Source organism: Colobus angolensis, unplaced genomic scaffold (genome assembly GCF_000951035.1).
Source record: "Colobus angolensis palliatus isolate OR3802 unplaced genomic scaffold, Cang.pa_1.0 Scaffold5, whole genome shotgun sequence".
In the NCBI taxonomy this organism is placed as follows: Eukaryota; Metazoa; Chordata; class Mammalia; order Primates; family Cercopithecidae; genus Colobus; species Colobus angolensis.
Window position 1 is genome coordinate 31,016,104 of NW_012118487.1, and position 16,583 is coordinate 31,032,686.

A 16,583-nucleotide genomic window follows, 5' to 3' on the forward strand; every position below is an offset into this window, starting at 1 on the left:
GGGTCTATTACTCTTACCTATATGAGTTTTCCCTTGTTACATAATTTCTGTGTATGTCTAAGGTGAGTATAATAACAGTAACCAGATGGGGTTGTGTTTGAAGATTGGATGAGTTGATATTTATGAAGTTTCTGGTTAATTTTATGCATCACATGTTGATTTTTATGTTAATGAATATTTTAGAAGGCTTATTGTGATTTTGATAAAAATAAATTCATGCCTTTTTGTCATTCAGTAATATTGTATGTGCTTCCTCATATAGTATTCACACTTTATTGGTTAAATTTATAACTATGCACTTTTTTTTTTTGAGATGGAGTCTCGCTCTGTCGCCCAGGCTGGAGTATAGTGGCATGATCTCAGCTCACTGCAAGCTCCGCCTCCTGGGTTCACGCTGTTCTCCTGCCTCAGCCCCCTGAGCATCTGGGACTACAGGCACCCACCACCACACCTGGCTAATTTTTTGTAATTTTAGTAGAGACGGGGTTTCACTCTCGATCTCCTGACCTTGGGATCTGCCCACCTCGGTCTCCCAAACTGCTGGGATTACAGGCTACTTTTTAAATTTCACTGTGAAAGACATTGTTATCCCTATTCAAATGGTTTTGTTTTTCTCTGTCATAAAGAAAACATTTTGATATTTGTGTATTGGTGCTATATTCAGTCACTTTACTGAATTCCCTTATTAGTTCCAGATAGATTAGAAAAGCCAGAAATTTTGGAATCATTTTTGACCCCTGTCATTCTCTCATACTCCACACCAAGTTCTGTCAAATCTACCTTAAAAGTATATCCACAGTGGCAGCCAGGCATGGTGGTTCAAGCCTATAATCGCAGCACTTTGGGAGGCCAAGGCAGGGAGATAAGTTAGCTCGAGACCAGCCTGACGAACATAGAGAAACCCTGTCTCTACTAAAAATACAAAAAATTAACCAGGCCATGGTGCTGCACACCTGTAATCTCGGCTACACCAGAGGCTGAGGAACGGGAATCGCTTGAAGCCAGGAGGCAGAGGTTGCAATGAGCCAAGATCATACCACTGTACTCCAACGTGGGCGACAGAGCAAGACCCTGTCTCAAAAAGATAACATAAAATAAATATACATACAGAGTGGTGGTTCACATCTGTAATTCCAGCACGTTGGGTGGCCGAGGTGGGTATATCACTTGAATCCAGGAGTTTGAAACCAGTCTGTGCAATATAGTGAGACCCCTATCTCTACAAAAAGTTACAAAAAAAAAAAAAAAATTCAGGTGTGATGCCTCACACCTGTAGTCCCAGCTACTTGGGGGGCTGGGATGGGAAGAATTGCTTAAGCCCAAGAGATCAAAGCTGCAGCGAGCTATAATTGCACCACTGCACTCCAGCCTGTATGACAGAGTGAGACTGTTTCAAAAAAATTGTATACTCACACTCTCACACACATTCACACACACACACACACACATACACTCACACACACACAACATGCAACATTCCTTGGGATGTCTCAACTTTCATACTATATATACTCCAAGCCATCTTGTCCCACTCCTGAATTATTATTGCCAGGCTCTTCTAGCCTCTGTGCTTACTCAACCACAATCTGTTCTCATGGGAATCTATTATTAACTAAGGATCGTTTGTCCCTTCTGTATCTATTACAACTTTTTATCTTATTCTGTTACTAAAACAGCTAGAGCCTTTTTCCAAAATATTGGAAACTAATGGTGAGAATGGCCAGCCCTATCTTTGTTCTAACTTTAATGAGAATGACCTTTAATTTGATCCAATATAATGCCTGTAGTTTCTGTTAAATAATGTTTTTACCTTGATTTGAAATTTTATGCTATTCACAGTTTACCCAGTTTTTATCTAAGTTGTTGATTTTATTATATTGTTTCAGTGTTTATGAGTATGATTATACAGTTTTTCTCCTCTTACTATTCTGAAGGGTCGTTCTTAGTTCATCTTCATATTCGTGAACTAAAGCCATACTCAGTCATAAAGTATTACAGGCATACCTTGGAGATGTTGTTGGTTAGGTACCAGATCACTGCAATAAAGCAAATATCACAATTAAAATCACATGAATATTTTGGTTTCTCAGTACTTATAAAACTTAACATTTACACAGTACTGTATTCTATTAAGTATGCAGTAGCGTTATATCAGAAATTTGAGTTGTCATCTTTTTGCTCACATCCTGCCTCAATGTAGTGGCTGCTGACTGATCATAGTGGTGCTTCTTGAAAGCTGGAGTGGCTGTGGCAGTTTATTAAAATAAGACAACAATGCACTTTGACATGTTGATTGATTCTTACTTCCATGAAATATTTCTCTGTAGCATTCAGTGCTATTTGCTAGCCTTTTACCCACAGTAGAACTTCTTTCGCAATTGTAGGTCAGTTCTCTCAGACCCTGCTGCTGCTCTATCAGCTAAGTTTATGGAATATTCTAAATCCCTTGTTGTCATTTCAACAATGTTCATGGCATCCTCACCAGGAAAAATTTCAGCCTTGAGAAAACAATTTGTTTGCCCATCCATAAGAAGCAACTCCTCATTCATTCAATGTTTATCATGAAATTGCAGCAATTCATTTACCTCTTCAGGTTCCACTTCCAATTCTAGTTCTCTTACTGTTTCCACCACCTGTGCAGTTACTTCCTTCACCAAAGTCTTGAACCTCTCAGATTTATCCGTGAAGATTGGAACCAGTTTCTTCCAAACTCCTGTTAATGTTGATATGTTGACCTCCTCCCATCAGTCACAAATGTTAATGGCATCCAGAATGGTGAATCCTCTGCAGATTTTCAGTTTACTCTGCTCAGATTCACCAGAGGAATTACTATCCATGGCAGCTATTACCTTATGAAATATGTTTCTTACATAACAAGACTTAAAAGTCAGAATTACTCCTTGGCCCATGGACTGCAGAATAGATGTTGAGTTAGCAGACATGAAAACATAAATCTCCTTGTATGTACATCTCCATCAGAGCTCTTGGGTGACCAAGTGTATTGTCAATGAGCAGTAATATATTGAAAGAATCTTTTTTTCTGAGCAGTAGTAAGTTTAAAATATTTAGTAAACCATGCTGTAAACAAATGTGCCATCATCCAGGCTTTGTTGTTCCATTGATACAGCATAGGCAGAGTAGACTTAGCATAATTCTTAACGGCCCTAGCAGTTTTGGAATGGTAAATGAGCATTAGCTTCAACATAAAGTCACCAGATGCATTAGACCCTAACAAGGGAGTCAGCCTGTCCTTTGAAACTTTGAAGCCAGGCATTGACTTTTCTTCTCTAGCTATCAAAGTACTAGATGTTGTCTTCTTCCAATAGAAGACTGTTTCATCTACACTGAAAATCTGTGTTTTAGCATATCCACCTTTATCAGTTATCTTAGCTAGATCTTCTGGATAACCTGCTACAGCTTCTTCATCAGTACTTGTTGCTTCACCTTGCACTTTTATGTTATGAAAATGACTTCTTTCATTCAACCTCATGAAGCAACCTCCCTTAGCTTCCAACTTTTCTTTTGTAGCTTCCTTACCCTTCTCACCTTCATAGAATTGAAGAGAGTTAGGACTTTGCTCTGGATTAGGCTTTGGCTTAGGAATGCTGTGGCTGGTTTGATTTTTCTATCCAGGCCACTCAGACTTTCTCCAACTCAGCAATGGAGCTGTTTTCCCTTCTTATCATTAGTGTCCTCACTGGAGTAGTGCTCATCATTTCCTTCAAGAACTCTTCTTTTGCAGTCACAACTTGTCTAACTGGTGCAAGAGACCAGGCGTTCATCCTGTCTTGGCTTTCAACATGCCTGCCTCAGTAAGCGACATTCTTTCTAGCTTTTGATTTAAAGTCAGACACTGACTCTTTCACTTGAACTCTTAGAGGCCGTTTTAGGGTTATTAATTGGCCTTATTCCAATATTCTTGTATCTCAGGGAATAAGGAGGCTCAAGGAGAGGGAGAGGGAAGGGGAACATCCGGTCTGTGGAGCAGTCAGAACACATCCATTTATTAAGTTCACCATCTTATATAAATTCAGTCTGTGGCACCCCAAAACAATTAGTAACATCAAAGATCACTGATTGTAAATCACCATAACAGATATAGTAATAATGAAAAAGCTTAAAATAATTGCATAAATTACCAAAATGTGACACAGGGACACAAAGTTAGCACATGCTGTTAGAAAAAAAATGGCTTCAGTAAGACTTAACTTTTAATGACACAGGGTTGCCATGAACTTTCAATTTGTAAAAAATGCAGTATCTGTGAAGTGCAAGAAAACAAATTATGCCTGTATATCTTCTAATCAAATCATATTTGATTAAATTTTACTTGGGAATTTTTGCATTTTATTCTGTTTAAGAGTGAAATTAGTCTTAATTTTTAATATCTAGTATTGCCATTTCAAAGAACCCTGATGCAAGATTTAGCCTAGGTTTGCTTGTTTGTTTGTTTGTTTGTTTGTTTGTTTGTTTGTTTTGAGATGGAACCTTGCTCTTGTTGCCCAGGCTGAAGTGCAGTGGTGTGATCTTAGCTCACTGCAACCTCTGCCTTCCGGGTTCAAGCAATTCTCCTGCCTCAGCCTTCCAAATAGCTGTGATTACAGGCACCCGCCACCACGCCCGGCTAATTTTTGTACTTTTAGTAGAGATGGGATTTCGCCATGTAGGCTAGGCTGATCTGGAACTCCTGACCTCAGGTGATCCACCCACCTCCGCTTCCCAAAATGCTGCTGGGATTACAGTCATGAGCCACCGTGCCCAGCCCTAGCCTAGCATTTTAAAAAGTAATGGGGGGTGGATAGCTGCACTCATCAATTTTTTTTAATTGTTTATATAAAATTGGAATGATATGTTCTTTTAAAGTTAAATAGCACTCTTCTATGAAACTCCATGTTACTGCATCTTTTTTCATAAGAGAGAGGGAGACAGAATCTTTCCATGTTGCCCAAGCTAGTCTTACACTCCTGACCTCCCAAGCAATCCTTGACAGTCCTTTTCATTTCTTCTAGAGTTATTAGTCTCTTAACTTTTTCTTTTTCAGTAAATATTGATAATTTACATTTTCTTGGTCATCCATTTTATCTAATTTTTTAGGTTTAATTAGCATAAAGTTACATAAAACATACTTGTACTTTTAAAATATATTCTTATCTGTGATTATATCTTCTTCTTCATTGCTAACTTGGTAAACTCTCGATTTATTGTCTCTCTCTAACCCCTTGTTGAGAATCAGCTTTTTGTTTTAATTCTGAATTTTAACTTTAATTTTTATTATATCTCTTACAGCTTTTGTCTTTATTAATTTTCACCTGATATTTTCTTTGGATTTGCTTAATTTTTCTAGCTTTGTAAGTTGACCTCATGGTTTATATATTTGTAGTTTTTTTTTTAGTAATAACATAATTTTAAATGATGAGTTTCTCTCCACATAACATTTGTAAGTATTTCTCACAAGCAGAACTCTTCATGGTTTCATGAGAATTACCCATTCATGTGTTGTGAGTCCTGTGAAGCATGCCTGTTGGTTTTACTTACACATTTCCATGTGGGTTTAAAACTCTTCATAAAGAATTTAGAGTGGCTGTTAATAAATATTACCAGATTAATTAAAATAAATATCTATAAAATTTGTAGGCCCAAATTACCAAGTTGACTACTCAGTTTTATCTGTATGGCCCTAATATTTCTCCAGTTGCTGAACAAGACCATTTGGCCAATCCAAATAGAGATACAGAAATTCTCTGGTTAGGCCTTAAAATAAAGCAGATATAATTATGTAGGCATATTTTAAATATAATAAGCAGTATGGCTTAGGACTTAAGAGCATGGGCTCTAAGGTTTGATTTCCTGAAATTGAAGCCTTTGCTTAACAGTTAGTTGCTGGTGTGACCTTGGCCAAGTTACTTGGCTTTTCTATATTTTGTAACTAATAGACTGGATGAAGGAAAAGTGTTCATTTTTATGATTGTTGTCTGGATTAAATGAGTTACTATATAAAAAGTACATTAGAAAAAACAGTGTCTGCCACATAGGAATCACTTAATAAATGTAATTATTATTATTTTAAAAATTACTTTTATTGTAATTTAAAGCATAGATAAACAATTTGCTGTCAAAGTGGGAATCTAAAACTTCTATTTTTGTGTACCAGTTGCACTCTGCTAAATTAAAATATAAGCCAATGCCCACTGTAGAATGTTTGTCATCTTCTTAATTTTATTACCTTTCTCAACAGGCTCAGACTCCAGTTGACATTTGCAGGGCTGGGCCTTTTTAAAATCCACATTCATTTGCTGGCAGGGTTTCACGCTACCGACAGGTTTGATAATTCATGGGGTAGATTTAATTGACAGGGTTTTAGTTAGCATGAACTAGAAACAGCCTGTTTTGCAGGCTTGGTTTATTTTTGCTGAAAGAAGCTGAGTGTCTGACAATTATGTTTACTAATGAATTCATTTCTTTGGTATACTCAGGAGTAAGAAAGACGTCCTCATGGCCTCACGGTTTTTTAATTCCCACATGAGAACGAAAATTTTGTCTACAACACCAGACTTGTTTGTTAAACATAAAAGAACATAAATCCTCCACAGATCCCCAGGGTGTATTAGAGAAAGGGAGCGATCATTATAAACCACTTAGCCCTGTATGCTCTGTATCATGTTGCCATGAGAAAGTGATGTTTGATTGGCTCATAAAATAGGTTTAGTAAATCCTTTAAATACTGACGTGGGCAATTGTGCACACTGGAAATTAATACCTGAGAGTGTATTATAAGGATTACCATGTCTCCAGAACAGTCACCTGGGCTTGTGTAGATTTCTGAATTTAAGGATGACTGTGTTTAGTGATTTCACTTTTGTGTGTCAGTATTGCTCAGTTTTATCATCCCCCTTTCATTTGGCTATGGCCCACAGGTACGTTTTTCATCATCGTTTTCTCTCTTCATTCTCTTCTTGATGTTTGAGCTGTTAGCGTATATCAGCCAACCAACCTTTGCTATGAATCCTATATTCTGCCAATGGTGTTGTGTCAGAAAATAAGAGAAATACAAAGTTGTTAAAGCAGACGACTTGATTTATTATTATTTTTCTGACCTCACTTTGCATTCCCAAACAAGTTGAAAGGAAATATGGAATCAAGTGGCAATGGTGTGTGTGTGTGTGTGTATGTGTGTGTAAATAATTATTTCATTAATAACTTTAAATTCCGTAGACATCTTAATAGTTATTGTGTATGACCATAAAAATTAATGGTAGAATAATTGCATGAATTTTACAATTATATATTTTTGTGTGACACGAGTTCTGAGAAAAATCTCGAAATGCCTAATTTACTATGAAACAATTAGTAGCATATGCTAAGTTCTACTGTTTTATAGACAAAGAACACAGTACCTTATTAGATGTGAATTTCATTAAAACTTTATGGAGTACAAAACTATATAGATTTTTCAAAGCACTGTCATAAATATATGCACTAGACTTGCATGAGCATGTAAGAATTAGTTGCCAGTTGTCTCGCTGCAAATCCAGAAATTTTCATAAGGATTATTTTCTAAATGGTATCAAATTCAGTTGGAAATCTTCATGAAATAAGTAATAATATGCTCATCACCCTTCTCCTGTTTACAGTACAGTGGATTTTGTATCGACATCAATTAGATAAGGCACAAGTTAAGATATTTTTGTTCTTAATGAAATGTTATTAATCTAGATATTTCTGTGTCTTTAAAACCCTTTTAAAAATACTTTTAAAGAAGTTACAGATCATATAACATATGAGGTAGTTTATCTTTAAACAGAAATAAAAAGAAAATTATATATAGCAAAGTAGCTATGTGAGATGTTAATTTTAGACTTCCTGAAGAGAATATTATTTTCTCTTTAGATAAATGCTTTTTATATTAGAAAAATTAAAATGGTTATTTTGAAAAATGGTCTCAAGAAAATTTTGTACACAGTGTGTTCTGCTGAAGCAGTTTATTGAAATGGCTTCATCCTGGCCAAATCCAATGATACTTTTTAGTTTTCACCTCTTTGGTCTTTCTTTGGCACTTGGCATTATTGACCACTCCTGCTTCAGGTGAAATTCTCTCTTCTCTCTTACCTTAACCTCTGCACCCTCCCTCACAGTGGCTTCCCTCTTATTTCCCTGACTGCTCCTTCTCAGGATGCTTTTGTTAAAGGATCTTTTCTTTTGACCCACACTTGAAATGTTACTGTTTCCTCAAATTCCTCGAACATGTGGTGATTACATGTCTGTGTTACTCCCCTCTATGAAACCTCCAGCGGCTCTGCCTCTTAAGTGCAAGGGTGGCCAACTCAGATGCCAAAGGGCAAATATAAGTAAATGAAGATAATCTGGATTGTTTTAAATCATAGAAAGTAGATAGGGATTTTTAAAAACTAGAAAGAATACGCCTCGTGTAAAGCTTTTTTCGTTTAGTCCCAGCCTCAGTTGCTGTGAGGCCAAGTATTCATTCCTTCACTCACCAAATACTGACACGGGGTTTACTGTGTGCCTGGGATGTAGGTGCTCAGGATAAGACAGTAAAGTAAACAAAGATATCTACTTCGCTGGAGCTGACACGAATTCTGGAGAGGAGCCCTCGTGGAGTCACACAAAGCTAATGACATTTATTATTACCAGATCTTCAATTTTTTTTAAAGCCAAACGTCCAGGTTTTCTATGAAATTCCATTTTTTAAAATGTTGACAAAATTTTTAAAGAGACATCGAGCCCATTGGAATTGTGCCTACATGTTTTCAACATTGGCCTACCAAATAACAATTTAACGTCTTATTACCGTGCAATACCAAGACCTTCTCACCTGCATCTATTTATCCACCTTGATCTCCATCTGATTTTTGTTTTCCACCCTCAATTCACAATTGACCATGCTCAGCCCTTTCTTTCTTCTATTACATCGTATGTATTGTACCTATTGCTAGATTGCGTTTTCATCCCCCACCCTATTCACCCCTTGTCAATCAATACTCATTGAAAGCCCAAATGTGAAGTCCTTTGTAAGCTGACCTTCATCTCACTGTATAAAATTACTCTCTTTCTTCTACTCTTCCACAGTATTTCTTACATACTCTAATTAGAGCACTTACCAATGTGTTTTATGGACCCAGAACCCAAAAAAGCTATAGTTTTATGTTTGTATCCTGAGAATCTAGCAGAGCAGTTTGCGCCAAATGAGTGCTTCATAAATCCCTGTCGAATGAGTGGTGGTAGCCTGCATCACATAGGCTCACCTCCCAAGCACAGAACAAACAGAACAAATGAATAGAAGCTTTGTTTCATGTGTATACAACACTGATATAAAAATTACCATTTGATAAAAATTATAATTATCAACTTTTCTACCAGATAAATCTGAAATATCTACGTACGTCTGCTATACCCAGCGTCCCTGAACCACACACACACACCGTCCAACCCTTCCACATCCCGTACACACATACACTAAAACTCCTGGAATGGTTATACTGTCTGGCTTGTGTATATGTAACTTGTAACCCTGGACTTCTCATGTGATGTAGCAAAATCATATCTTCTCTTTGTCTTTGTGTTTTCTTATTCACTGCTTTTAAACTTCCAAGGTTATGTTAAAAGGTAGGTGTGCAGAGGTGGGGGGGGTGCAGGACAGAGATGGGAGACAAACTTTCTTGAGTGGCAACTCTGTGCAAACAGTGTTTTAGGTGCTGCACATGTGCTGTCCTATTTTTCCTTTCTTCAAATATCTCTGAGTTAGGTAGCAGTTTTCCCAGTTTACCAGTGAGGAAAATGGAGCTGAAGTAGTTTAAGTTCCATGCCATAAGAGAGTTTTGGATACTTCAGATTTATAAGTATAATTGTTTCATTATATACTTTGTCTTTTTTCAGCAACTTTTTCTTTTGCATGTTTAATACTACATAAAATGTAGTATTTTTGGTAGTCTGGTATCTACTGAATTTAAAATTTAAAAAAAAATGTATCGGTGGTTTACAACCATGTCAGACTTCCTTTTAACAAAAGTTTTGCAGTGCCCTGTTTAGTATTCTGAAGTGCAGTTCATAAAAGCAATTATCTATCTATATGCGAAATTGTTTTAAAAATAAATATATTGCCTGCAAGTTATATAAATCTATAATAACAAAGTAATTTATTTTAAATAACATGTTTCAGTATATAAATGAACAGTAACAATTACCCTAGAAAAATAAAGGAGGATGTCAGCATCTTTTAAGTAGATTCATTGTTAATAACAGCTATAAATACAGACTACTCTGAATATGTTTGTTTTAGTTGGAATGAAAATAGTATAACCAGCATTCCTGTTAGTGACATGTTTTTCCAAGTGAGTAACTCTTAGTAAAGTTATAAACAAAATACAGAAAATTCCCTCAACTTACTCTATAGTTGACTTCCTTGAAAATTTACCTTAGCTAAAACAGTGCAAAATATATATGCGTTTATACATGAGATGACATAAGGTTCCAGACTTAGATGACCCATAGTAGAAATTGCACTTGCATGAAATGTCCAGTGAAATATTTGAAAGGCATGGAGGACATGGGGCAAATACTCATTTTCAGAACTTTCCAGTGTTGAGCTTTTGTGGACCTTGCCTGCTACATTTCAATCACGCCCTTCTCACCCCCAATCACTGAGACAACCTAAAATGTTTCTACAGATTTCCGAAACACTCTGTCATGGGGCAGCACTGGTCTCAGTGAGCACCACTGATCCAAACCTTCCAAACCAAAAGTTGACACGTGTTTAAAACAATCACTTATTCCTCTGTTTAAGATACTGTGTGTAGGGAAATATAAAATAGAAATATGTAAGAACTGGTTCCTTTCTTCAAGGATTAACAGCCTAAGAAGATGGATCACTTATACACATATGTGGTTAGTTAGAAATATGTGTTTATCAAAAAGAGAAAGATGACAGTAAGCTGAGAACACCCAGGAAGGTCACAGAAAGGAAGAACAGTACCAAGTGAGGTATGAAAGATACCTATACAATGAAGTAGCTCTAGGAAAGCTTGCATCACAGATGAGGAAAGAGAGCCAAGGCTCCCGGCTGGATGAAAGAGTTACTCTCAGAAAATAAAGTAATAATAGGAATTAAGGGTGGAGTCACAGTGTCATGTCCAAATGAAAATCACATTCAATAATTCATGAATTGAATGTCAGATATGGTTGCTTCTTACAAAATGTTTAAGTTTTAGGATAGTTATTTAGTGAATTTGGAATTTGTAAATAGAAAAACTAAGGACTCCAAATAGACTCGTATTTCTTTAACTTGGGACTCATTTTCAGTTGTGTCTCTTCTTTAGAGTACTTAATTATATGCTCCCAGTTTAATTTTGGATTAACCCATTGCCATGGTCCATGAAGTCATAGCATTCACTGACAGGAAACTTGTAATTGCCAGAATAACAGATTATGAAATGATGTCTCTTCCCCTTTGTCTTTTTGCAGGTATGATTTTGTAGAAGTTGAGGAACCCAGTGATGGAACTATATTAGGGCGCTGGTGTGGTTCTGGTACTGTACCAGGAAAACAGATTTCTAAAGGAAATCAAATTAGGATAAGATTTGTATCTGATGAGTATTTTCCTTCTGAACCAGGGTTCTGCATCCACTACAACATTGTCATGCCAGTAAGTACCACTTTGAGATCCCCTTATTTAACTGGATCAGCTCTTTGTTTATTTTTATTTTTCTCCTCTTACACATGAGAATCAGAAAAAAAATCAGAAAATGAACCTAGATGGGATTTCTTTTTTATTTAAATAAAAACTCTGTACATGCCAAGCCAGCAATTGATTAGGCAAATTAGAAAATATGAAATCAATACTTACCATTTTATATTATATTTATATTGTATTGTTAAGCAGAAATTTCCCTTTTTGATTGCTCAGGAGTCTATGAAATATCTAGGCAACTGATTAAATAAAGAAAATTTAAGTATTAGTTAAGGGTATAGCTAAAAAGAAACAATAAAATACAAACTGAATTTTGAAAATAATTTATTCACTTAGTAATAGTAGAATCATTTATCATGTATTGTTGAAGTTAAAGGAGAAATCTCTGAAGTATGTTTTAAATGTCATAACTTGTGTATGTTATAAGTCGTGAATTTTGGTCAGTTTTCTTATGTAGATTATTTAAGATATCCCAAACTATATTCCATTCTGAAATACTTTTTGCCAGTATATATTCTGTGCCGTTTTCTTTGTTACTTTCCACATTTTTTTTTTTTTTGAGATGGAGTCTCGCTCTGTTGCCCAGGCTGGAGTGCAGTGGCCAGATCTCAGCTCACTGCAAGCTCTGCCTCCCAGGTTCATGCCATTCTCCTGCCTCAGCCTCCCGAGTAGCTGGGACTACAGGCACCCGCCACCTCACCCGGCTAGTTTTTTGTATTTTTTAGTAGTGATGGGGTTTCACTGTGTTAGCCAGGATGGTCTTGATCTCCTGACCTCATGATCCTCATGACCTCCGCCTTCCAAAGTGCTGCAATTACAGACTTTCCAAAATTTTTTAAAGTTCAATATAATACTTTAATATTTTTAAATTTAAATTTAATAAAATGTAACAAACAATTCTACCTATAAATAAAAAATGTTAATGGTAGACAAAAATGTATGTTTTTATTAGATAATAGTTTAATACCGATTATTTGCTTGATTAAAGCCACTAAGAATCTATTTAATATACTTTTACAGTATCTTGTCTCACAGAACTTAGTGAGTTAAATATTTCTTAGGCTAGGGTGGCCTTGAGGGCTATGGGTACACTTTCACAAAGTGAAATATTTCTCAAATATTTAAATATGGAATATATTAAATTGTAGTAAAAAACACACTGGCAAGTCTTTGTGAGAGCAAAGGTTTTATTCATCCCAAACATGTGACAAAATAACTTTAAATTAAGGATATTATTTCTGTTTTAAATGAACTTCTCTCCATATTATATTAATTTAAATGTGTATAAATAGCAATCTACTGTCATCCTATGGAATAAAACACAAAAGCTAAAATGTATAAATATCACCACTGAAGGTTTTTTTTTCTGATTTTATGACTACATAGATTTTCTGGTTTTGTAACCCAAGGAGTTATATGATTAAATATGTAAAGATAAATGCATACTATATGTATGTACTACACATATACATAGTGGACATAGTGAATGTATGGTATTTATACTAGCTAGCTCAGTTCTGAGCACATAATAGTCTCTCAATAAATACTTGAATGCTGAGTTGATCATGCAATTCAGTCACCCAGCTTAACTAATAGAGGATTTACTCTATGTGTGTGAATGTTGTCAGATTCATGAACCTTGTGATGAAGTAAGAACCCAACAGTTGATTGAAAGTGCCATCCATCCTCTTGGCTAAGAAAGGCCTTGTCACCAGGGTTGACCTATTATCAGAGATTCTCTGTGACTGAGACCAGGCACCACATCTGGGAGACTTCAGGCCAAATGTGTGTCATTGGTTCCATTGTTGGAATTGAATTCACCACATTTTTAAATGATTGTTGAAATGGATTGGTAAATTGTCAGTATGGACCTCAGTGGGCTATTGTCGACTTTCCTGGCCTCTATTGAGCCAGGCTTTGTGTGGCAACTACGTTGACCTGTACTGGGCCATAGATAATGGAGATATGTGGGGAGAAAAGGCATAGGAGTTCTTGTAGTTAAACTATGTTTAGGAAAACAATAGGCTTTTGGACTGGAAGAAATAGGAGAGCATGAAGGTAGGGCCCTACAGTGCCTAATAAGTATAACTTGGTGATTTTAATTTTTAAGATTGCTTTCTGGAGAAATTATATGAATTTTACAATCTCACAAGCTTTGGTTTTTCTGTGTTTAAATTTACTTTGACAATTAACCTGCCATTTCTTCACCTGTCCTTTGTCTTGGTTCCATATATCCATTCATCTCTCTACTTACAGCCACATTCATTATACTCTTAATAAACTGCCTGCAGAAGGGTGAGATCTGATGAGTTAGAATTTGACAAGTGGTTATGCTATGGAGCCTTGCAGAATGTTTTGAATTATCATTGTGTACTCCTAAATTACACTCCTCCCTCCATGCACCCCCTCCACTACCCACACTTTACTAACAGGGTGCAATCCATCAATCTTATCTATGTATCAGATTAATGAAAGCCTAAAGCAAGAAAGTGTGCCTCTTGGACGGCCAACTTAAAAGTTCTTGAGGCATTTGCTCGGGTCCCTCCAAGCTCCTGGATCATCTCTGATGCTTTTATTTTTCTTTTTGCTTTGGATAAACTTCGTATCAGCACACTCAGTTCCCCAGAGGCAATGGTCTCATTGATTAGAAACCTACCTCTGCAAAATTCCACTTTAGGTTCCACTGGCCACAATGATTTCTTTGTAATAATAAAAATAATATTAACTACTAGTTTATAATAGACAATTAACTTTCTGCATTGAGGTTTGTCAGGAGTGCCTAGCACAATGCCATTCACATTGTGGCTGTTCATTAAGATTTCATAGAAATTCAGTCATTTCATCTTAGAGTTGTCTAAAACCCACAGGGAGCTATGGTACCTTCCTATTTATTATATGTCACCTTTGTTCCTGTCACACAACAGAGATAATTCATAAACTGAAAAGCAGTAGACTCACAGTAATGACACCAGATATTCTGCTGTCCTAATATATTAGGCTATATTACCAAAGACACATTCTTGCATTAGTTAAATAATTGCCCTGGTTTTCTTTTTAGGGGAGGCAGTGAGGAGTGGGAATTAGTGGGACATCCACTGAAGTTAAAGAATTTAGTGCATGCTAATGATTTTATAAACATTAGTATATACAGTTAACATCTGCTTTTTATAATCAACCCAATGAATATTTTGCATGCATTAATATACAGAAAAAATTTTAAGTGAGTTTAATCACATTTTTTTCTAGGACAAATTATGGGTAAAGTTTATTTTAAAATTCTTTGTATTTCACAGGTAAAGAGATAGCCCTATAGCCTTCTTTGGGAATATAAATGGATATCTGGTTCTGGTCAACATTTAAGACTCCTTGGTTCTGATTACCATGTGTCTTAGAGGCACAGTTTCAATAGATTAGTTAGAATTTTCAGAAACAGTTTTTGCCACACAGGTTGTCATTAAAAATTATGTTCACCCTTGTAAGATGATTTACCCACTCTTCTTTTCCTCAATTTGTGAATAATAGAGCATATAGTTAAATAAGAGATGACTTGTTCGTTTGAATAAAGTGATGCTGTTCTAATATTTAAAGATTTTACATATTTATTATAAATATCAGTACTTTCCTTTTGTTAGGATTTCCATATCATTTTCTTGATTCACAGGTACTTTACAATAAGACATAAATAAAATTTTTCTCTCCACTTTTTCATTTGGTATTATAAGCTAAACATAGTTTTAGAAATAACTTTAACATACGGTATTTACTTGAGGCTATAGCTAGTTGTAGCTTTTTAAAACAGTAGTACTAGAATGTCTACGTAATTTTAAAATTATAGTATTTCAATGATATTTTAGAGAATTATTTATGGAAATATTATTCTCCAGTCATGCTCCATTAATAACTAATAAAAAATAAATCCATGCAAATTGATGCCAAATGATACATACAGTGTTCAACTTTTATAGTTGTGCCTAAGGAGTTAATGTCTTTGATTTTTTTTCCCTTTCTGCTGAAAGAGAGAAAAAAAAAAGACCTGGTAGATTAGCAGTGAGAGATTGTTTGGGAAGAAATGAAGCAAAACTGAAATAAAACAGTGCAAGCTTGTTTCTGTTTGGAGGCCACACACAGTGAGAGCCCAGAACACATTTCAGATCTTTTAGAAAGAAAGGAAAATTTCTTGTTTAATTTTGGAGTAATTTATAATAGATTATATATGTTTTACTCTGTGTACTGTAGCATAAGCACCATTATTTAAAATGTTAAGAAACCTAAAAAGGCTGAAATAATAACTTTTCCTCCAGAATCAAAAGACCTTATTAAAAGTTTCATTTCTCAGTTCTAAAAGTAAAAAGTACTGCATATTGTTTTGGTCAGAAAACTGCTTCAATTAAACCATACCTATTCTTAAGTGAAATATACAAACCTAAATCTGAATTTTTAGTTATTTTAGTCTTATACTTAGAACTATTCTTCTTGAGTACAATGCTATTTGTTGTTTTTTAATGTCTGTGAGATTTGAGGATTTTCTTATTCTCCCTCCAATTTGGTTAATATTATGAAAAATGATTACCACTGATTTTTCTTAAATGGTTTTATTGAATATTATTTTTTTCAGTCTCTTAGTCTAAGGTTTCTGATCCAAAGTAATGATAATGTTTACAATAATTTATTTACTTGTTTCCATTTAATGAATATATCAGTTTAGATTAAGAGAAATAGAAGTTATAGCCACCATACAAATTGAGTCCATGTATATTTACCCTCTTTTTCTTTGCCTGATAAGATGGGCAGGGGATGGATGAACTGAAGAGTACTTTAACTCACACACTTCAATGAACCTCATCTTCCTTTAAGTTGCTTCCTAATTTGTTCTGTCACTTGT

The 16,583-nt window shown here is 35.4% G+C and overlaps 1 protein-coding gene across 1 annotated transcript in view; it reads left to right on the forward strand.

Moving 5' to 3' along the window:
* The window catches only part of PDGFC (platelet derived growth factor C), a 216,685-nt gene that overhangs the window by 155,923 nt on the left and 44,179 nt on the right, over positions 1 to 16,583 (forward strand). The window contains exon 3 of the mRNA XM_011959725.1: positions 11,476 to 11,656. Within this exon, the coding sequence (XP_011815115.1) occupies positions 11,476 to 11,656 (181 nt within the window). The remainder of the gene's footprint in view (positions 1 to 11,475; positions 11,657 to 16,583) is intronic.